Source organism: Thunnus albacares, chromosome 19, assembly GCF_914725855.1.
Source record: "Thunnus albacares chromosome 19, fThuAlb1.1, whole genome shotgun sequence".
NCBI lineage: Eukaryota > Metazoa > Chordata > Actinopteri > Scombriformes > Scombridae > Thunnus > Thunnus albacares.
Window position 1 is genome coordinate 16,111,452 of NC_058124.1, and position 24,544 is coordinate 16,135,995.

At 39.5% G+C, this 24,544-nt stretch overlaps 1 protein-coding gene across 4 annotated transcripts in view; it reads left to right on the forward strand.

Moving 5' to 3' along the window:
- Window positions 1-24,544, forward strand: part of trps1 (trichorhinophalangeal syndrome I) — a 128,646-nt gene that overhangs the window by 50,420 nt on the left and 53,682 nt on the right. For all 4 annotated transcript variants that reach the window (XM_044335873.1, XM_044335872.1, XM_044335874.1 and 1 more), the window contains exons 3-8: window positions 10,456-11,184; window positions 11,709-11,824; window positions 16,947-17,547; window positions 17,937-18,151; window positions 18,652-18,838; window positions 18,986-19,226. In XM_044335873.1, the coding sequence (XP_044191808.1) occupies window positions 10,456-11,184; window positions 11,709-11,824; window positions 16,947-17,547; window positions 17,937-18,151; window positions 18,652-18,838; window positions 18,986-19,226 (2,089 nt within the window). The remainder of the gene's footprint in view (window positions 1-10,455; window positions 11,185-11,708; window positions 11,825-16,946; window positions 17,548-17,936; window positions 18,152-18,651; window positions 18,839-18,985; window positions 19,227-24,544) is intronic.

The following is a 24,544-nucleotide window of genomic DNA, read 5'->3' on the forward strand; positions in this document are numbered from 1 at the left end:
ATTATCTTGAGGATACAAATCTGTAAATAACCGACGATGCTCTTCATTAAGATGTTTTTTAAATACTGTCATTCCTTCTGTAATACATGGAGAAAATACAATGTTAATGATGTGCAACAACAGTATCAATAGACGGCATTGTCTGCCGCCCTGAGGGACAACATCGCCGAAGATTTGTATGAGGAATAATGTTTGACTGGCATCAACCCAATATTGTTGCCAGTGCGCAACATGTTTGTGTGCGTTGGATGATTCTTTTTATCCATAAAGCCATAGTTGAATGCATAGTATAATTTCATTGGAAATAAAATTCAATATTCAAACAACAACTTAACGTCATCATGTGCTACTCCTTCCTCCTAAGATATCATGCAATATGACAAACACAGAATTAACTGATATGTTGAAGTACGCCAAGGTATTGAGTATGCTATTGCATTTGATCCCAAAACTTTCCTCCTGGAATTTTCTCTTGGATTTTCAACAATATAACTGTAATGCTCCTCATTGATTAGTTTGGTGCATTAAGTCACATGTTGCTCATTTTTGCTGTATGTAACACTGTAAGAGCTGATGCTCTGTCAATGAGACACATTCTGCGGTAGCAGTTTGCAGAAAAAAGATTCATTGGGGGGTTGTGGATGAGCTGCTGCCATACTCAAAGGTCTCCTTCATCTTCTGCAGGATGCTTTCGCTGTCACTGGTGTGGTTTATCAAGGATATGGTATTTATAATATTTTGTCCATCCCATTTATATCAGTGTGGGTAGTCAAAATATTAGAAACACCTCTCTGTATAACATAATATAACTTAACAACAGCACAATACTACAGCCTCCAAAATAACCATAAAGTTGAGAGCACCTCTTTAAAACAGTTTCTTTTTAAATCAACATTAAAACCTTCATAAAGGGAGGATTTATTTAAGGACTGTAATATACTGCCTTAGTTTTATCTAGGTGGGCCTAATAAACTGGCAACTGAGTGTATTTCAGCATTAATAATCAAAGGGATCTTGTACAGTGTCAAGTACATCCTTAAGTAATCTTGAAACCATCATTTCTTAATGCAAAAAATAAATTTAAAAATGATAAGCAATTAAGATAAATACACAACTTGCTTATCCTTTCCTGAAGAAGGGATCTTTTAATGCGGGGAACGAGGTGACAATTCCCAATGCATATTTCTCTTTAGTAATTCGCTGCGGGATTATGCTGCAAAGAGGGGAAAAAAAGGAAAATTGTTGTTTGTTCACTTACCCAAATGCCGGATAGCACTTCATAGAGATGGGACAATTATGGCATTACTGCAGTAATATGAGTCTACTGCAGTGTTGAGACCAACACTGTCATTGCTGTTTTTTTTCTCCAATCTCAACTGCTGATGGCCTTTTGCAATCCACCAAAGTGACTACTAACAAACTGCCGGTAATTCAGCCACAAATCCACACATTTCTGACTACCTTCCTTAAATTTTAGTAATGATGCAGTATGGGAATTTATTTAAAATTTCAGTTAAATGGCTGTAACCGCCTAACCGCTGGGGTGAGCTGCCCTATTTCACACAGTTCTGCTCATCCTTACAATCAAATCTGTATCTGCTATCAACTTACCCCTCAGTCTCAACCATGTGTGCTGCAAGAATGTTAACCATCTGTCTTCTTCTACTGTCACACAGCGTCCCAGTCTCTTCATATTCTTCAAGCACTGTTGTCTCTCCATGTTTTGTCAGCAGGATCTGTTTTATCAGCTACACAGATGATGACAATGAATTACAGTGGCACTTATTATTACAATGTACAATATAATTGTAACAAGGCCAAACAGTATGGTCTGGATTTGGCTTTGTGTCTATCAAAATTTTATGGGTTATTCTTTGGATCGCAAGGAACCTTTCCAAAGTTACACAGGAGTCAGTACAAAACTTGAGTAATTCCAATAAAATACACGTAAAAAAGGTAAACCTAAATATTTCCTCCTTGCCAGAGGTGTGGTTAGCAGGTCTGATTTTAGACCAAGAGCAGCAAACTTATAGCATGATGGTAATGATGATTTAGAAAAGCCAAACTTGAAAGCACACATTTTTCCTTACTCCAGATTTTTGTGAACGTAATGTCAGGATTTCATATTGACAAAGGGTTTTTTGACCCCTGCTTTCTGCCATGCAAGAAACTCCCATCTCTATATCTTTACTGGCTGAAAAATTAGGAATCAATAGAGAAACGTCTGCTTTGCTATGCTGCATTTTGTGCTATAAATACATTACTTTTTTAAGCAATCACTTCAATTTAGCAAGTGTTTAAATTATACAATTATTATTAACTTACTTACTTAACTTACTAATTTTTCATAACTCAGTTTGAATCACTGGTTAGTTATATACTGATTGGGAAGTTTACCTTCAGAAGTGAATTCTTCAAAATCAGCTGCTTGTAATTTGATGTATTTCTTGCGGTTTTGATACTGCAGCTTCATAATCATTTTGCCATTTCCAAGAGAGGAGGAGGGGGGACAACATGAAATTTCTTAATACATCCTTACAGTGCTGTTTTAATTATAATTATTTATTGCCTTTTAATAGCCTGAAAGACAATCAAAAACTTTCACTACACCCAAATGTTCTGGTACGCAGATGCTCTCTTTCTGCTTGAGAGGTCTGGAACTTTATATACTGCTCTTCACTCCTCCTATGATTGTGATATCTTTGTATCCTACCAAACTAACGCACTAAAAAGCACAGAATGGCCTCTTTATGCCATCTTGGCTGTTATGGCCTGATTCTCAAACTACCAAGTAGTAGACAAATACAACAGGTGCGATGGTTACATGGTTATATTTATATCATAGCAACTTAAAGGCTCTATATGTGGAATCAGAAATTCCTTCTCATTAGTGACACCTGTGGCTGTTAAATGAAGTACAGGCAACATCCTGGTGCTCGCGCTCGTGTGCTCGTGGCGCAAGACCGCTAGAGGTGATGTCCTTTTCCTCGCTGTGTTTTGCACTGTGTTTCAGCAAAGCATTTCTCGCTCCCAGTCAGTCAGTGTAGACGGATCTATCAGTAAATCATATCAGCAGAACTACAAAAACAGATGTTCATTTTGTTAGCTTAGATGAGCATCTGCAAGCATGATATTAGGGGTATCAATGAGCTGTGTGATGCAAAGCCTTTGGAAATTGTTTTTGGAAGTGGTATGCATCTTCAGTTTAAAATATCCAGAAAAAAGTCCTGGCACACAACACTTTGCGTTTATCGATTGAGTCAGTTTGAAGGTATTCTCTTATGTAGACCACTATGTGAAAGCTGTCTCTGAAGAACTTAGAATGAAAGAAAATGGCAGCATATGCTTTTACAGCCACATATATGCTAACAGGCACATATAGAAGCACATAGAAAGAAACTCTGTGACTGTTTGAGCTCGTTTTTTTGCTATATTTAATACTGGCTGGCTGTCAGTCAGGTAGAGTGCTGTTGTGCTTCTAAGACTTACACCTTAACACACACACACACACACCTACACACACCTACAAAACACCTCAAATTTCATATAAGGATAGGAGGAGGAGAGAAATAGAGATTGAGAAGGAGACAGCAGCAGAGAGAAGAGAGGGAGATGGATATGGGTGGGTGGAAGAGGGAGATTAATTGAGAGAGGGAGATAGATGAAAGATGGACAGATATGGAGAGGGGGAGGAGGGATGCGTGTGTTCACTATATAGGTTTGTGTGTGTGTGTGTGTGAGTAAGAAAAAGACCAATACAGAGAATAAGAAAGCAGAGAAAGCCAGCTCAAGAGTGAAGAAGAAGAAGCAGAAACAGAGGGAGGGAGTCTCATAACGAGAGAGTGTGGTATTGAAATGTGAACCTCTGATTAAGTTTGACATTTAAGATGACATATTTTGCATGCTGTTACCCCTTTACAAATGAGTCCTACACTCTGTGAGTGTGTGTCTGCATATGAGTGTGTGTGTGTGTGTGTGATTTGCTTGATCCGTGGCAGGAATGAATTGGGCCCCAGATGAAGAGTGTGTGTGTGTGTGTGTGTAAGTAAGACTTCTGGCATTGATTAGGGGCCTAGCAAGCAACTGAAAGCTTTTAGTCTTAAAATGGCAGGTGGACTCTGTCTCTCAGTGATTTTAGGTTGTCCTTCTCTCTCTCCCTCCTTCTGTCTCTCTCTTCACCCCTCCCTTCCTATCTTCAATTAGACTCCTGCCTCTGCAAAATCAATTCTAAGATCAAGCAGTTACGTCCTCAGAAAGAAAAAATCCTCCCCGCAGCAGACTCCTTTACCCCCTAACTCCTCGTTTCTGGAGGAAGCCAGACACACCCGTACTCCCATCCAACGCTTGAACTAAGCACCGCATAGTAGCTGGCACTTGTGGCCGATTCCTATTATTATCCCACCGCTCTAAATAGGCTCGGTTTCACGGACTGATCTGTTTTGTCTGTGTGGGTACTAAACCGGTCACGTGTGCGCTTTCATTAATATTTTCCTCAGCTGCTTTCATTCACTGACACGTAACCTAAAGCTACAAGCCATTTCAGCGTGACTGCCATTTTGTGCATCAGTGGCCTTCCTAGAAGTAATAATCTGTGACATTTTCATATAAATAAATGACTGCCGAATGATACAACACAGTCATGAAAGCTCCAACATTTGCAACAGCAACAACAGAGCTGGCGTCTGCCAGATCTTTCCAGGAAAAATCCTTTTTACAGACAGGAAGTGATGTGTTTCAGGTTTCTGGCAGCAGCTTCAGTGGTATTTATTTAGAGGAAAGAAACAATATTTGAGCATGGCGTAACAGACAAAGAAACATGTTCACTAGAAAAATGTCATCAATGGAAAATCCAGTAACAAATTTGCCAAAATAGTAGACTAATAGCAGATTAATCGATTAGTTTTGACAATTTTTTAACTATTTCGACATTGTTTACCTAATTTTTCAAGCAGAAATGCTAACATTTGATGGTTCTAGCCTCTCAAATATGAGCATTTGCTGCTTTCTCTTTCTCTCTTTATCTGAATGTCTTTGGGTTTTGAAATGTTGATCGGACAAAACAATTCAAGTTGTCAGCTTGGGTTCAACAAAAAAAAATTTTTGTGACTATTTTCTAACTTAAGCGATTAATGGAAAAAATAACTATCAGAATATATAATAACTAAAACATTAGGTGCATGCTTAGTTGATTAATCATTTCTGTGATCTTCCATCCACTCACCAAATCTGCAAGTAAAATTTTCCAAAAGCATCCACATGTGGTTTTAGATACAGAAACACAAGTGTTGCACACTTGTACTTGAAAATGCACATTTAAAACTTAACTTCTAACTTAAATTTGACTTTTCGCTCACTTTTCTTTTCAGTCCGTGCATCAAGGGGAACATAATGAGAAATGTTGAAAAATGTTATGCAGGCAATTTACTCTGACATTAATTCACATGATTACATTATTTTCTACTTGTAGAGAATCCATTTAATTTATTCATTGTGCCATTTGGCCAGAACAGCTCGCCCCCACATGTCCACCACTCACTCACTCACTCACTGTCAATGGCTTTCTATCCACAAGTTCCCCATCAAGTATGTATGAAAAACAACAGAACAAGAACAAGACATCTGGGAAAGGATTGTTTCATTATATCAGTCAAAGTAAATCAGTAACCTCACCATGGGTTGTGGAATTGTTTTAAATCCATCATTATGTTGCAGGTTGTTGGAGGGGCAACCAGCTAGACGCCTGACCTAGTGCACGACTCCATCTAGAGTCTTGGACAAATTAGATCCAAAATGTGCTAGAATCGGTTAAAAAACTGTTGACTTAAAGAATGGAAAGTTTTATTTTTTAGCTTTGAGGGATGGGAAGAGGTTGCCTATTAAATGCCCTTCTCCCGTAGTAGCGTGGGTGCAGAAAACTTGCTTTAGACATTAATGGAAGTGGAGCTTATCTGCTCTTTGTCTCCTGCCTCTCTTCTCTCCTTCTCCACCCTATTCTCTTGTTCCTATTTCTGTCTATCCATTTCCCCAGACAATGTCTGTTTTTTCTTCTTAAATGAAGAAAATGTGTTCTCTTTCCTGTGTAAACTCTCTCATCCCCTGCTTGCCACTGTCCTCTTTCTCTCCTTTCACTCACCCCCCTTGTGTAAGAGACGGTCCTATGTATTTTTTTTATTTTAATTAGGAGTTCTTACCTTCTTTCTATGTTCTATATCTTCCTTCCTGTCTTAATCATACTCCTCAATGTACCCCCACTTCTACATAAATATATCTTTTTTTTAAATTAAGAATCAGAGAGTGAGAGATGGCATCAAAGGAAAAAAGAAAGGACAGATGATTAGGGGCAGGAAATGCAGAGACAAAGACCGAGAGGATAATATGAAAAGACAGAATGACGCAGAAAGAGAAACAGAATGAAAGCTAGAGAGAGATTTTTCTGTGTAACAAGACCTTGCCCTTAGCATTATTTCTTCATATGTTGCACATTAATCCTTTGTTTATGAAAAGATGGAGATGCCAACTACAGCTGTCCCACGGGGAGGGGAAGAGAAGAGATATCTGAAGGCAGCAGAAATACGTGGCTATGTTCAGATTTGGTATAAAACCCATCCATTACAGTGACTTAATAATATGCATTTAGAGAATTAGCTCGGGGTCAGTGGGTAAAATGGTTGAGGTGTACTGGTAATCTGTGTTTCTCCATTAGTGAGATCTAACGCTCTTGTCTGAATGAATAGGACTCCCTTTCAAGTTTGAATATTAGCGTCGGGCTGGCATTACATGATGATCCTGCACACATCATGTGGCTGTTCATGATGTTCGTGTGACTTAATGGTTACATGAAATACAGTACAAAAACTACACACACATGCATGACAAACGATGGTAGAGATTTAACATCCGTTGTCATTTACACTGCTGAAACAATTTATCAATTACTCTATCAACAGAGAATATCCTGAACAATTTTGATAATATTAATCATTTAAGTCTTATATTAAGCAGTAATGCCAAACATACCAGCTTCTCTAATGTGAGGATTTCCTGTTTTTATACTATTGCAGGTTGAATATCTTTTGGTTTTGGACTCTTGGTCTGAAGAAAAGAGTAATTTCAAGATGCCACCCAGGCTCTGGAAAATTACAATGGATATTTTTCCCTATTTTCATATATTTTATAGATTAAATAATCAGCTAATTAAAAAAGACTTGATTTTTTCACACTGCCAGTTGATGGTATGAAGTACCAGCTGGTTTTAGTTGTACTCAACTGAAAGTCTATTGATGTGACATAAAAACTTTTTAGTTAACTGATACACAGTTCAACTGTTATCAAACTCAGTTTACCACCATGCAGCATGAAAAACATTCAGACATATTAAGATGGAAATCCTTAAACATGGGTCCTCTACTTTGGCCTGGACGTACGCTGATACATATACAGTAGATACCTACCGCACCGGTGTCAGTGCATCCTTCAACAGTTGTCTTAGGGTGATTATTGGCAATTTCAGATAAAAGCCTCACTGGCGTTGGGGCTAATTGCAGTTGATGGAAATGATTAACTGTCGTATTCATCCTCGTTGTGGTATTGAGGCCGTTGTGGTGTATAGGGGCTAATTGTAGCTAGTAGCAGTAGTTGTTATGCGGTATGTTGTGGTGGGTTGTACCTAATTGTAGTTGATAGTAATGGTTCCAGTCTGTGTATACAGCCTGAAGCAGACAAAGGCTGTACTGCGACATTGAAGCACATACACACACACACACACACACACACACACCCAGAAACAGACACACACAGTACAGCTTTTTGACACACACCTATTATTCTTGACCACATCCTGGAGCACACAAATAAGTGTGCCTGAAGTATGCAAATGACATGTGATGCCAGAGTAAATAAATAATAGATAATACTCTTGTTAATTTCTGTTTTATTGATTGCACACTTTAGAAAAATCATTCATTATTATCATTTTGATGAACTTTTTAAGTCATCACTGAAATCATACAGGGCAGATGGAAACACAGTTAGGTCAGTCAGTGCCCTGTCTTAGGTCGGGATTTCAGCTTCATTGCTTTACCACAACGATCTGTAGTTTTCCACTGTGTGTGTGTGTGTGTGTGTGTGTGTGTGTGTGTGTGTGTGTGTGTGTGTGTGTGTGTGTGTATGTGTGTGTGTGTGTGAGAGTGAGCGAATGATGAATTCTGACTGGGTGTGGTGAACATCAGATGAGATTTTCCTCTGCTCCCTGCACTCACTCACTCTCATACACACACACACACACACACACACATATGCAGGCACACACACAGTGAGTGCCAGGGCTGGTCTAGGCGTGGGCCCTCACAGACATAAATTGCTTTATTTTAATAGTTGTATGGTAGAGAAAGAGGGAGAGAAAAAAATGGTAAAACACTAGAAAGGCCATAGAAAGAAAATTGGATTCAACAAAGAAAGCAGCCTTCTCTCTCGCTCTTTCTTTTATTTTTGTCTCTCTTTTTTGTTTTTTGTGTGTGTGTTTGTGTTTTATCTTCTCTTTTCTTCCTAATCCACTAGATCACATTACAGGGTTATTAAAATATGGTCCCTTTCAATCTGTTTATGTGTATCTGCTTGTGTTTGTTTATGGTCATCTAATTATCTGTTTTCAACTACATCCTCTTTTCCTTCTCTTTCTTCAGAAGCGTGTGTGTGTTAGTGTTGATTTTCTCATGCTTCAAATGTTTGCAGTTCACTATCAGTAAATAACAGTAAGCACTTATCTCTCACACTAACATAGACTCACCCGCAGAGAGTCGCACGCACGCTATCTCGCTTCAACACGCATCATCAAATATGCACACGCACGCACGCACTCGCAGCGTCTTCCCCCCTCATATTGCATTGATCTAAAAGTGATCAGTTTTTGGCGTCTATCAGGCGTCTGTTGGGTTTCACTGTGTTTATGACTGAACACACACACACACAAACACGGCGTATGGGTCAATGGGTTGACTGTGTTTACGACTGAATATGAACTGAACAACCACAAATAAACACACACGCGCACGCACACACACACATGCTTGCACACACACGCAGTATCTCTCCCTGTCACGACTGTTGTGAACAAAACAACCACAATTGTTCTCTTTTCAAACAAAAGAAAGATTATGGTTTAACATAAAACACATGGTTGGTTATTTGATGGCTTTGTATAGTGATTATAAGAGAGGGAGGGAGGGAAAGGAGGGATGGTGGGAGAAGGGGGACGACTGTCGGAGGGAGCAGGAACAGAATGAAACATTTTATTGATGGAATTACTTAAATTATTGTTGCAATTATTCTTGTACGTGAAAGAGGGCAATAGAGAATAGAAAAAGGCAATTAATATGCCCTGACAAGTGCTTTTTTTTTTTGTTTGATAGAGGTATTTTACTTTGATTATAAATGAGCATGCTGCTGAAAAGGAGAGAAAAATGAGATGAGAGAGGAGTAAAATAATTAAAATGGGATATTAAAAGAAAAATAAAAGCAGACAAAAGAAAATTTCAAAAAGAAAAAAAAAAGAGAGAGAGAGAGAGAGGAAACCAAAGGACAGGAGGTGACACAGATAGAGCATGAGAGACAAAGAGAGATGAGAAAAAGAGAATTTGGGAGCCAGAAAATGAATGAAAGGCACGCAAGAAGAGATGCAAAAAAGAAATTTGGAGCGCTAGAGGGGATGAATTGCAGTCTACCGCCTCCCTCATCCATCTTTCTGATATGGGGGTGTGTGGTTTGATGTGGTTGTCTGTTGGACATTCTCCCTGTGTCTCTCTCCTCCCTCGGTCTCCCCCGTTTCTCTCCGTGCCTCACCCTCTCTCTCTCTCTCTCTCTCTGCTTTTCTCCCCTCTCTCTTCCACCCCTCCTCTCCCCGCGTCCTCACGCTCTCTCTGATATGGTTTGGGTTTTGATGTGGTCATGTGTTGAAGATTCTCACGGATGGTTTCCATAATGATAAAAAGATTCACTCCCTGGTTTAGGGGAAAAAAAAAAAAAAAGTCAAAAAGTTGCACTTAAGGATGCAACGAACATCCCAACACACACACCCCTGAAAACGCTCTCATAGCTGAGATGTTTCTGATTTGTTGGGGCTGTTTTTCTTTGACGAGGTTTGTGGTCGAGGATCGTCACAGATTTCAGCCTTCAAAGCAGTTTGTAAATTGAATCAAAGCTGTTCTATACACATACGTATATCATTGTCAGAAAATTTGTGTGCGTGCGTGTGTGTGTGTGTGCGTGCACAGTATATTATCTGTGTCTTGCAGGCACCTTATATCTCTTCATGTCTTGATTTTTAGGGATTAAGAAAATCTGCTGGATATGTTTTTATCTCCCAGATCCCACATGTATGCATAAATATCACAGTTTTTAGATACTATCAATATATCAATTGGACAATAAAACTTTTTCTGTCTCTCTCCATCTTTACAGAGATGGTGAGGAAGAAGAATCCCCCTATCCGGAGTGTGGGAGGCGAAGAGGAGGAGGAGGAAGAGGGGAGGAGGCCACCAGGAGAAGAGGAAGAGGAGGGTGAGGAGGAGGGTAGAGTAGGAGCGGAGGCTGACCGAATAAACCGACCCTCCGAACCAGAATCCTCCGACCGGATCAGAGGAGATGAGGAGCAGGAAGAGGAGGAGGGAGAGAGCGAGTGCGTTTCCTCGTCCGTCTCTCCCTCATCTGTCGGCGCGAGAGACGATCGCTACAGCAATGAGGAGAGAGGGGGGAGGAGAGGAGGAGGAGGAGGAGGAGGGGGGAGGGCTAAACAAGGAGGGGCGGCGATGACTGACAGACCCGAGAGCCAGTCGGAGGCTGAGGATGGGGAGAAGGGTGCAGAGGAGGGAGAGAGGAGCGAAAGAGACAGAGGAGAGGCAGATCATCTCATTTCTCCTCTCCTCTCGACTCCCCACCTCCTCACCAGACAGGAAGGAGGGGAGGAGTCGACAACTGACACCCCTCCACTCTCCTCCAGCCCTTCTCCTAAACTCCAGGACTTCAAGTGCAACGTGTGCGGTTACGGTTACTATGGCAACGACCCCGCTGACCTGGTGAAGCACTTTAGGAAGTATCACCTGGGTCTGCACAACCGCACGCGGCAGGATGCTGCCCTCGACACACACATCCTGGCACTCCACAACATGGCTCCCCAGCACACACCTCTAGGTAATTAGCTTAGCTTAATGTTTTTGAGTTATGTTGCTCCTTATTGTATAAAATGGTTGTAAAAGGAAAATAACACGATTCCCTGCTACCACTGATCAAGCCTAAACGCTGCATTGGACCACACGCTGACATGTTAACAGGCTTAGTAAAGTATCGAAATAAATCTGAACAAACAGGGGAAAAAAAAGTGCAATTATCACCTCATTAAGTTAGTAAGTTACAGACTTTCAAGAAAAGCTGCGCCTGTCACAACAAACCCACTGTAAAACACATGAGCGTACAATGCAAAGGCATTTTTGAAGGATAGAAGGTGTTAACTTTATAAAGTATGTTTTTCAGTATGCTCGGGACGCAGCTTTGCTTGCAACAACAACTTGTTGGTCATTGTTCTAAAAGTTTTCACTCTTCCCAAAAGTCAGACATATCCTTGTTTTTTTTGTTTTTTTCTTCGCCTCGAGTGACCTGACCTCTCTTTGTTTATCTGCTTCTACGATTCTGACCCCTCCTTGTATTTCTGCTCCCAGACATCCAGGCAGGACAAGGGCAGAGGAACCAAGCCAAAGAGTTGGGGAAGACAAGGCCAGATGTACACAATCAGCAACACAGGACAGTTATGATGAATGGCACATATGACGTACAGGTAAGCACGAGAGTAAATACAGGTAAATAAATGTGTGATGACGCTTAACCATTTTTCATGAAGTCTACACAATGCATTCATGTTTTTCATACACACACACACACACTAAAAATGCACTACATGCACCAATAAAAGAACCTATAAAAGAAAAAAAAAACAGTTTACACAAAGAGACGGTAATAGAGAAACCCCTGCAAGTAAAAATACGTTTTTTAAAAATGAAGTAATGTATAAACAAAGCCTCACAGTGCATCTTGTGGTTAGACTGTTGAATTAATTGGAAGGAATGTAAAGCATTTGAAAGTTGGACTGAAAACTTACTGGTTCAGTAAAGCTTTGGTTTATAGCTGAGCCCTCTTGTTACCTCCTGAGTCCAATAAAAAAAGCCTGCATCATTGGAGCCAATGCCCCTGAGTAGCAGTAAGTTTCACAATCCTTTTTACCATCACTCTTGAAAAATACTCCGACATACCTGATGCTTCCCACTTGGGACAGTCGCTGCCCCCTCATTTGGTTTGAACAATCAATCTTATCCCACCAGTGTCACAGCATCTTGTGTTCATTGGCGTTAATGTCCAACAAGGTTAGAATGACATCAACATTCTTGTTTTGAGTGTACAGGGACCCAATAGAAACTCATAACGTTGCAGCAACTTGTGAAGAAAATCCGAGGAAGCATAGGCAATTAGCCTTTTAAGATGCGGCAACTGGATTATCAGTGATGTCTCCATTATCTGTAAGAAGCAAGTGACATTGTTGGATATCATGTACAGCACTCAAGCAGATCCGCTTTGCATAATTCTTACTTGCATCGATATGTGTGGATGTCTTGGCTTAGTTTTTCAGCTCTCTCTGTGCACTGCCTCCAAATTATACACATTTATATTGTTTGCTTTGTCTTGTAATATCTGGGTTTCCTCTGTAGTGGAGTGATCTTGAACTCTAAGAGGACACACATTTTGTACTTTTTCACTACTTTTATGTGCTAGATTCAAAATATACATTTACTTTAGAGATCTACGGATGTGCTCAACTATTTTATTCTCTTTACACCATTATAATTAAAATTACATATTGAAGGTTTTGTCTAAATTTCTTGCTATTATTGAGAGACATAAAATCCTTTTAGTGGGCTGATAAAGCATACAGAAAAAAAGTAATATTAGCAACTTTTTATATACTACTTTGTAGTTTTGTGGACTTTATTTTTAAATAGCAGCTTACATAAAAAAACATTTTGCTGACATAGTGTGTCAGAAAGTCATTTGTTTTTCAGAGAAGTTTTAAGAAATCAAGTAATCAATAACTTTGCTTCAAAACATGTGACATACTGATATAGTTAACAGTGCGTTATAATCATTACTCATGAATCTGTAAATCTCGCCCCATAAGTGAACTGAATAATTTATTGGGTTTAAAAAGCTGCAATTGATTTGTAACATGGAGTGCGTGTGATTTGGACAGGGAGGCATTGTGTTGCAAGTTATAAAGTTTTATAGACTGACAGATGGATCAACACAGAAAGGGAGACAAATAGGGCACCTGGCAGTATGTGTGCATGTGTGCTCAAGCACATGCATACACACAGACACACAGGTATGTAGTCTGCTTTACAATCACTTACAGGCAATGCATATGTACACACATAAAATTGTGCACATGCAATGCATGCATCACTGGAACTGTGTTTTGAAATAATGGCTAATAAATGCATATCCTTTGCTAATCCCTCATATTCAGTGCTCAATTTGTAAAAGTTTTAAGGAGGGCTAGTATCTGGCGCCAGCTACTTTGCTGAGAAATTGCAGGATAAAGACTTTCAGGTGCAATTCATAATTCCCTCTACAAGATAAATGTTGTCCATATACTTAAAGATTATTTCTGCCTTGTAATTATACACCATCAGAGCATATTAAAAAGGCAGATGTAATTTGCACCTGCAGTCTGGACATCAACATATCAGCCAGTCAATTTGAGGATAAAAATGTCTTGAGTGATTTAGTTTTATTCAACAGCTGTAGACTTCAGTTAGAATAAAAACCTAAAAAGTCTCTGCTCAACATGGTTCACTGTCCCTGTTGTAATAGGCATTAAAGCCTCAGACACAACTGTTCACTCACATGTCAGCTCCATCTGCTATGAAAGAGGAAATTGGCAACATGCATGGAATATTTATTCATTTATGTAGGCTTGTGCAGATTTTTCTGAGCGCACTTTAAAAGATTATAGTTTTGATCTTTAAAGTTCAGAAGCTTTTGTAGCATATATATTGGAGTATACGTTTGAATGTCAATTTTCTAAACATTAATAATACATTTTTTTAAGGCAGTGGTACGGGCAGTTTTCATTTTAAAATGAACTTCGAATTGCTAAAGTTGCTTCAAGAACAGGAATTGTCTGTCAGACTTTCATCTTGTCTTTTTGTAAATTAGATTGATGACTGGTGGAGAAATCAGTAGAAGGCAGTGAAATGCCATGGAGTATCAGGAAAAAGAATCCACAATCAAATATTGTAGAGTCACTAAAAGTGTTTTTGACCTCAGTCATAAGTCAATCAAAAAATAATTTTCCCTTCGCTGTGATTATTTCAACCGCTGTAATCGACCGAAATATTGAGGTCAAATGCGCACACTCATTTCAAGTTTCCAAATAACGCCCCATAAGAGCCTCAACTAAACACCTGAAAATCGTTTTAATTTTAATAATGCTGAACAACAATTGTAGTTTCTCTTAACAATGAATTTCAAAGTCATACACGTACAGTATATTTTTATTAAACAGCTTTCCCAATATGTATTTGGCTTTTTGTGTATTGGGACTACCCCGTTTTGCTAACAATTGGGTCAAGGATTAGTTTGAGTGTGCATGAACAGTAGAGTTTTGTCTGAAAGGTTTAAACGACATGATCTAATAAACGTGTGTGTGTGCGCGCGCGTGCGTGTGTGTGTGTGTGTGCGTGTGCGTGTGCGTGTGTGTGTGTGTGGAATAGTCAAGGAGTTTCATTTCATTTAAACCAGCAGTCTGTAATGGCCGTAAGTCACGTAATGGACACAGAAACACACACACACACACACACACACTCACGGCAGCCACGCACACAGACACACACACAGAGTCAGAAATAGAAAATCCAGTGGGCTTAAGTCGTCATTATGAAGAAAAAATGAAAGTATAAAAAAAAAAAAACGAATGAAAGGGGTCTCTATTCTCTCCATCCTTCACTCGCTTTTTCTCTCTCCCGCCCACGTTTGGAAAATTCCATGTTGTCATTTGCTAAGACAAGATGCCTTGTCAACCAATGAGATTTCAGGAAAAAAAAGACTTGGAGAGAAGAGGGATAGGGGAAAGAAGGAAAGAGCGAGAGAGAGAGAGAGAGATAGAGATGGAGGAGGAAAGGAGAGAAGGGGGTGAGAAAGACAGACAGAGAGAAAGGCTTTGAAACCAGTAGTTATAATCGGTAAAGTAATGAAACAGCTGTCAGACACATTTGACTGTGTTTTCCCTTTCTTTCTTTCTCTCTATCCCTCTTTCTCTCTCTGTTCTCCAGTTGTCTCTCTCATCATCTGTCTTTGTCTCTTCTTCACCGTGTGCATGGCTCTGCCTTTCTTCCTCGCTCACCTTCTCATACTCTAATCCTTTTTTTCTCTAACTTCTCGATTCGCTTTTCATCCATCTCTCACTCCTCTCTTCTCCCTCCACTTTTGCTCGACACACGTACTTACTGCTCTTTCCCGTCTGCTGTGTTTCTTTCTCTCTCTCTCCCCCCTCTCATATTCCTCTTTGTGTCTCATTGTCCATTCTGCTCAGTGAAATGACTTGATGTTTGGCTCTTCTCTAATTGTCTGGGCAGAGTATGTGAGACGTGATGATTGGATGATTGCTGTTGTGAGATCACACACAGTAATGGCTCTCATTTAGCCATCTGAATTGATTTTCTTTAATGAAGCTGAAATGTACCATCTCACACATTTATAATCTTTTTTTTTCTCTTCTGGATATTACTTTTCTAGCTTTTTTTTTTGTATTATTTATAAATGTTTCATCCTACCATCTCATTTAGTGTCCTTTTTTTCTGCCTTTTTTTAAAAATTTCTATTCTTAGGCAATATCTGTTAATGAATATATATCCCTCTTCATTGTCCTCTCCACTTAAAGAGACAATTGCAAAAAAAGGAAAACAAAGCAAGTTCCACAGTTTTACTCACACAAAATCAAATCTGAAGTTTAAGTACCAAATGATGATCTGGTGACAAGAATGAATGAATGAATTGATTGTGGAAATACATCCATGTTTTAGATTTCAAAACACAACAAAATTAACCCAGCAAGTTTAGGTTTAAATTAAAATGCATCTACATTTGCAGTATAAAAACTTAAATTCTTCTATTTGAAAAATTTGGGAAATCTCTGCATACTTCTAAACAAACCTCCATTACCTGACGGCCAACAGTCACCATCAAACCGCAGAACTGTACAGAGACAAATCTGCACAGTAGTCCTTCTAATGCCACTGTAATACAGGTTGACTGCTCACCAATCTAGCCAACAGCACACTATAATCACCTACAGCTTACTGGCTAACTTAATAAAAAACATGAGTCTCAGGTTACTTGCTCAGTAATCCAAAATCCTGGCCTCATCCAATGGATATTTCAGTAGAGTCTGGTAAATATGTTATTGGTTGGTTAGTTAGAGTTAGGTACGTACAGAAAATGATGGATTACATTTGTTGTTGTGCTTCAGTATTAAGGGTAGCTGAGGTATAATTTTCCATATTTGCAGCAGCACAGCTCTGCCTTTCGCTTATGTTATACATCCCCTAAATATCTGCGACACAGGAATGATATCAAATTTCTTCCATGTATTACCTTTGAATTCCATGGATAAGGTATACTAGAGACAGTACACCACCTTGATGACACTGGAAACAACAGTCCGTTGTGTTGGTTCACAAGCTTATGTCAGATAACTGTAACTGTTCATCGCAGCAAGGACTGAACTAGCAAACTTTTTTCCTAACTAAAATGCCAATTGATTATCGGTAATATGTGTGACTGTATATACTTTTATCATAATCTAACAAAACCTTTGTCTTTTTCTTTTCTTTTCTGACTGTCAACAGGTGACGTTGGGCGGCACGCTAATTGGGATCGGCCGAAAGACCTCGGATTGCCAGGGGAACACTAAGTACTTTCGCTGCAAATTCTGCAACTTCACGTACATGGGCAGTAATTCCTCAGAACTTGAACAACACTTCTTGTCTTCACATCCAAATAAAGTCAAAACTCCGCCATCCACGCCACTGCTTGCCAACAACAACGACAGCCAAATGAAGGGGAGGAGTCAAATGTTAGACGGGGCGGAGCGAGTGGCAGTGAGAGCGGAAGACGATTCCTTGGTCGGGTACTCCATCCCAGTCAGGGCGTGCCCTGATTCGTCAAGCTGGACGGGGGAGGCGGGTCGAGGTGCCGTTCAGGCGTATTATTGGTGTAAATTCTGCAGCTGGAGTTGTGAGTGGTCAGGGGGCTCGGCGAAACTTTTAGAGCACTATGAACAAAGACATAGAATGAGCACAGGAGGTACTATGAGCCCCAACAGCTCTAATCCTGGAGGGATGGACAGAGAGCGGGAGAGAGGAGGGAGAAGAGAAGGAGGAGAAAGAGACCACATGTTATCCAAAAGCCGCAAAGATCTGTCATCCAACCCATCCAGCACCAGCCAAGGTAATGAAACGGGAGAAAGTATGATGAAATGTTATTGCTAAAACTGTTTTTCAGTAGAAGATAGCTTTAATACAGATCAAGTGAAACAAAATTAAATACTCTAATGATTTTTCACTTCTTCGAGTACTATGATATTTTTCTTTTACTAGTGTTACGATGCTGTTTTAATCCCTCTTTTGGCCTTTTCTAGTACAACACTGCTTGCTCCTACTTATTAGTTGTTACTGGCACTACAATACTGCTCGACCCCTTCTTTTATATTGTTTGTAGTGTTTGGATAATACTTGACCTTGCTTGTTTGCTGCCTTGAGCATCATGATACAGTTTCTGACATGCCTTTGTTTTCCCACTCCAAGACCCAAGACCTTTGCTGTGTTTTCTGTTTCTAGGAGACCCAAACAGCAGCGACACAGAAGCGGTCGTGACCAGTTATAACTGTCAGTTGTGTGATTTCCGGTACTCAATGGCCCACAGTGCAGATGTGATCGTAGTAGCGCCGTTACTACTGCACTACCAGCACAACCACTCCATCCACCGATGCTGCATTCAGCACTGCATGTATTGTCCACAGGGGCTCTGTCAGCCACATAAACACCTGGGGGAGGTGAGATTGATAAAATATTGAAATGTTTATTTTCTTGGTGTTTTTTTGGTGTTTGGTTGGCAATTAGAAGAAACAATCAGCTGTTTTGTAAGCACAAGAAAATAAAATGTAATATATGAACAAGTGTAAAGTTAATTGCAAGCCTAGTTAAGATTCCCTTGCTTCCCACCCAATCCTCCCACACATTCTCCTCCCTCCTTTGTGCCAGCTGCCAAACAGTGCCGGTGCAGCTGTTAAAAATGCGGAAAGGATGGTTAACAGCCAAAATTGAGGGTGGCATCCTTCAGTTAATGATGCACATTCATACTGGTGCTGCTGACTTCCACTTCTTTGATATCACCTGCATAGACAAAAACATCACAGCACCAAAATGAAAGAAACAACAGGAGAAAACAAACTTTTAAAGACTTAATTCACCTTATTCGCACAGTTTTGCCTGTAATAGCAAAAGCAAAGATCCTTACTAGTCTTCACTAAACTTGTCTGATTTTTCTCAATAGGTGTCCCACCCCTTTGCTTGCCGGAAGCCTACCTGCCCCAAATGTTGTTCCAAGTTCCCTCAGTCCACCAAACAGCAAGACACAATGGGTTCAAAACCTGTCACCGCCACCTCGCCTAGCATGACTCCTCCCAATCCTCGAGGGGATCCTGGTGTGATTTCAAGTGCACATCCTGTTGTCACACAAGGTATTTAAAGATACAGTTAATCTCGCAAGAAATTTCATTTTGCATGTTTTATCAGAATATTTATCAGCTAATACACATCTCAATAGATTTAGAATGATGTATTTCTTAGTTTCTTGCTACTCATGTGTCCTGTTTCTGTGCCCCTAGGGGTCACCCATTTGTGTGACCAGTGTGCGTTTGCCACCACCGACATAGACGTGTTGCTCCAACACTACGAAAGCTGCCACACCCTGATTAACCTAAAGGGGGCACCCCCGCATGTCAAGGCTGAGGAAGAGGTCGGGGGAGACAAGGAAGGGGGGAGAGGAGCAGGAGGAGAGAGGGAGTTCTCTTGCACAAAGTGTCACTTCATCACGGAAGTGGAAGAAGAGATTTTCAGACACTACAGGTAAGAGAGAGAGAGAGATAGGATACGATCGGATATTATATCGGTTGACATTAAAGGTTTTGAAAGCCTCAAAGATTTAGGATATGAAGGAAAATAGTGCTTTTCAGTCAGCATAGTAAAGTGTTGAATATGTAATAAGTAGTAATAACATTAATAGGAATGTATTTGTGTGTTTTCAGAAGGCTGAAAAAACTCTGCTTACTTACAGTGGCCCATTCAGTTTGCCATCCTCTCTGAAACTGGTGAATCTGTGTCATTCATTCATTCACCGAGTGACTGAATGTGATAAAAATTGCTTGAGTGTTATCCAAAGAGTCAATATTCCAGTTAGAGTCCATGACTCAATATTCCTGTAATTGGATGAGTGTGTGTGTATGGAAATTCCTTTCTCAAGTCAGAGAGATGGTGAAGTTTGCTTGTGCTGGGATTCAAAACCCCATAATTCTCTCTTTTTTTATACCCAATCATCCCGGAAATGTTTACCGAGCACAGTCATTTTCAGCAACAGCCCATATAAAAAGTAATACTTTTAAGACACTTATAGATATCATTCAGACACCCACACCTGGAAGCTGCTGAGAAATGAGGGAAAGGGAAATCTTTCGTAGGTTTTCACTGATTTCTAGTCTCAGACTCTGTTGCCATTCACAACAAATTTGAAGATGAGCATTGCATACCTGTCTCCTCTGCTTCAGTGACAGCTACTAGATGGATGTTGGCTCAGTTCCTGTGTGCAGTTTTTTTGACTTCTGGTAGTCTTCGTTCATTGGTTCTTTTGAATCTGTGATTTATGTCATTGTCTTTTGTTCAGAGGAGATTATGCAGATTTGGGGAACTAAGCACGTGTGAAGTACTAGGAATTTGAAACTGATCAGGAGATAACAGCGTGTCTTTCAGTTCCTCTTGCACTGTAAGATCAGCCATGTTTACCAGGTCCATATCTGCTGAACTAACAAAACTTAAGCCAATCATAAAATCTTGTCAGAACGGTGAAATGATTTCACAAACAGTGTAGGGATTTGAACCAAGGACAGTTTCATCACCAGTGAGAACAGCCATGTCGAGGTTTTAACAATTTATTCCAACAATAATAAACATTTCAGTTTGAAGTTGTGGCTCTGCTCATGTGATGCTCCAGCACTTTAGCAGATCCCCACAGAGCAGCAATATACACAGACAGGATGACTGTCTAATTTTTAAAAGGCCCGTCTAATGTTAGAGAGAGATTATGGTGATACATGATTGGATGGTATTTGGAACATGTAACTATAAAATTACTTGTGGCTGCTTAAACTACTGCAAGCCTCCATTTTTATTAAGTCATTACTACCTTTATGTAGCTTCATTTTCTATCTAATACAACTAAAGGGCTCAAAATTATGACTGATTCTTGCAGTTTTCTCAAAAAAGGCTCAGCCCCTCATTACCGAATCATATATTTATAGAGTCTTGAGATAAGTTGTAAGTTTGTAACTTCCTCGTTTTATACAAGTCTGCTTTGGTTTCTTGCTTGCTTGTACAAATGAGCGATAGGCTCTGTTTCACAGGGCTCTAAAATGCTGGAGAGGTCAGACTAGACTCCACAGCCAATGCGTCACCTACACAAACAGCAGATGATAGAGAAAGCTACGGTGAGTTAGAGTTGGAAAGAGAGAGAGAGAGAGGGTTGGTGTGGCAAAGTTGGGGCTAAAGACAGAGACGGAGAGATAAACAGAACTGGAGATACTTGTGTGAAATCTTTCTGACTATTTAAGTATTGATGTAGATCGCTGGTCTGGATTGCTTCTTGATACATGCTCACAAACAAACTCGCATACGCAAGTTCCACACTCAGACACATAAAATTACAGTTTGACAGAGCCATCTTAGCGAGATCTCTGTTACGAATCAATGAAAGACTTAAGAGTTTGATTCATTGCTGAGCGAGAGAAGAGAGAAGAAGAGGGAGATGGAGAAAAGAGAGATTGTAAAGGTGAAGAACCAAGAGAAGAAGGGACGCAGTGACAGGGAGAAACGAGAGAAAAGAGAAGATAAAGAGAAGATGAAGGAGGGAGAAGGAAAGACAAAGAAACAGGGGTAAAACGAGAGAAAGGCAGAAAGGAAAGTGGAGAGAGGGTAACAAAGCGAGAGGGAGAAAGAGTGTGGCGGGGATTTAACATTCCACTCACGTCCTTAACAGAATCTAAGCTCTGAATCTTGGAGCTGAAATCAAATAAAACTGAAATAAAGCCAGAAAGTTTCTCACCACCACTAAAATTGACTACACCTAAAAAGATTCCAAGGGCAAGTTTTGGAAAACAAAATTTGGGATTTAATTACAGAGTGTTTGGAACAAAAGACTGTAGTGTTTGGGGCGGGGAGGGGGAGGGGGGGGGATGGGGGGGGAAGTTAGCAGCCGAAACACAATTATCAACCTCAAAGTAACTTTTACACCTAAACACTCCCACCAAGGACATATTTCTAAGGCACAGATGAGTACAACAGCAAGAATTTCCTAACATATGCCTGATATGATTACTGATTTACCTGCACTGTCAGAACTATCTGGCTGTTTGTGTTAAAGGTCTTAGAATATACAAAGGCAGAAAGTAGAAGATTTATTTAAATAAAACAAGATAATAATAATTTTTATTGCCTATATTAAACATATTATATGTATTTTTTTTTCTCAAACCAATAGTAATGAAGATAGAAATGCTACCATGCTCTGGCTGTAATTACTAATATTTGGTGTGTGTGTGTGTGTGTGTGTGTGTGTGTATAGACTTGTTCCGTGCAGGTGTGTATTGACCTCAGAGCATGTAAGGGTTGTGAGTGTAAACACAGACTTCTTATTTGATAGACTGAGTTGATCTGTTACACACTTTCAACAAATGCACTTAATTTGGCTTCCCTTGAACCTGCCCCAGATTAAAAATATCTAATTCACATGAGGGAAGCAAAGCCAATGAGCAGCTGGAGCGAGCGGGCTATTTAAAAATGACCAACTAGAGTAAAATTTTCTAAACTACGTATATACTTCAATAGAGACCTTTTGAAAGGAGGATGGTAGGTGAACACAGGCATTGTTGTATGTAGAGGATATAATAGAGCTTAGTTTCATCAAACTCACATCATTTTCATCAGTCTTTGATTAGTTTACTTCACTTCATTTCTCCTCAGCATCATTATACAAATTACTGCAAATTAATACACCACCATAAATGTTGAGTTTCCTGATGACCTCGTCTCATGGTTGCGATGCCAACTTACTTTTTTCAAACAAATTACTTCAAGAAAACATAAATCTGAGGAATATATTTTTAGTTTGCCAAGAAGCCAAGAAACACTTTTGTCTAAGGAGACCTAATAAAACTCCTTTCAAACTGCTTTAGTATTTTTTTATGCTTTAATACTGGAATTCCATGAAAATGTAACATCCTCTTTCTTATTTTCCGAGGCATGGGTCTGATTGAATGTATGTAGGACAGATGTAGCTGTTGACAGCATTCGGAGCGAAGGGGGATTTGAACAGTACATGTGTGGAAAGAATGATATAAACCTCATATATGATGTTTGTGTGTGTGTGTGAGAGAGATAAAGAATGACAGAGAAAGTAAGACAGGGGGATCAGTCAGGAAGAACCAGCCCATGTATGCGTGCGTGTGTGTAGGTGTGGCGTGTGCATGGTGATGACAAACTGAGAGGCCACTGTGTCTTTTGTTAAGCATGTGGAGATATTTAAGCCCACAAGGTACAAGGTGTACTTTTGCACACACTCATTTTCACAAATGTCTACAAATACTTTTAATCCACTTGAGATGCTGTTCAAAGCCCCGCATTGAATCTGTCATTGCACAGAGCATTTATTTCCTCACCAATTATTAGACAAAGGAGAGATACAGAGAAAGAGAAGTAAACAATATACACAGACTCAAATCTGCACTGCATATAGTTATTTCAAATTATGTGTTTTATTTCTTTGAACCCACATATTATGGTTATATTACTATTTCACTTCCTGTCAATCATGCAGAAAACATGTCAGACTGCAAGCAAATAAGAGAGACAGTGTATTTTTTTAGACAGTATATTTCTGTATGTTTACCTTTAATTTTTATGTTTGTTTATTCCTGCATGGCAGATTGTTTTGGCAGGTTTCAAAGCAGAATTCACAAGAAGGCACAAAAGCCGCTTTAACAGAAAAGTAGCAATTTTATACTTCTTCGTCATTTTCAATGAAATAGTTCATGTTTTTTTCTCCCTTTTTATAAATTACTCCCACTGGCAGTGTGGCAGTAATGAGAGGTCAGTTGTGAGAAAACAACATAAGTGTTGAGCAAATCGCTGCTTAGTGAGATTTAATTGAAACAAGTAAACAAGTATTCATCCAGTTTGGGATTTAAGAGCACATCTGACTTATCTGCCAAATAATGGTCCCAATCAAAGAGGAAATGTTAGCTATCAGCTAACAAATGTGCATTTGAGGTGTATTTTACATAGCTAAGCAGGGGTCTGAATTTGTATCTAGTCATTTGTATCCTAGAGGAGAGGTCTGTTAAACCACTTAAAATCTACTTTCCAGCATAATCAATCAATAAAACAGTCATATCATTAGATTCCCTTAGCACAGAACAAATTATCAAGATGCTGTTTTATTATTGTATTCTTTTGACCATGTATTCTGGCCATAGTGTTCCCACCATGAGCCACTGCAAATAAGAGTCCAATTTCTTGTTATGGATGGTCGATTGATTTTGCTCGTTGGCCCGCACAAGAAGCAAAAAAACTGTTTTCTGAGCCAGGAAAAACCCTGATGTTGTGTATACAGTGCTGGTCATTCAGAGCTTTGCCAAAAGGAAATGAAGGTGGTTTGTTGATGGGTGATTCATTACTTGTCATTCATCACAGTTTTGCCTTAATTCATCGAGGTTAAGTGGAACACTGAGTCACGTTTTGGCCGTGGGCTTTGTGAAACTCTACCTGACTGGTTGGGGGGAAATCAGGCTGGGACTAATGCACTTTAAATTTAGTTAATTCGGGGAGTGGATTATTTTCAAAATTTGATTAATGAAGACTTTTTTTTTGCTTGTCATATACAGCCCATTAAAAGTGAACCAGAATGAAGGCTTTTTACATTTTAAATTGATGGAATTCAAGATGAATTGACTAGCCTTGACGAAGTCAACTAAATCCGTTAGCTATGTCTCTATTCTGACGTTCGGTTTCATTAATGTTATAGTTTTAACTTCAGTGTGACTTACTGTCTCATTGAACTTAACACTTAATGACTAATCTATTTTTTAGATGCCTTGTTAGAGTGTAATGATATTGTCATT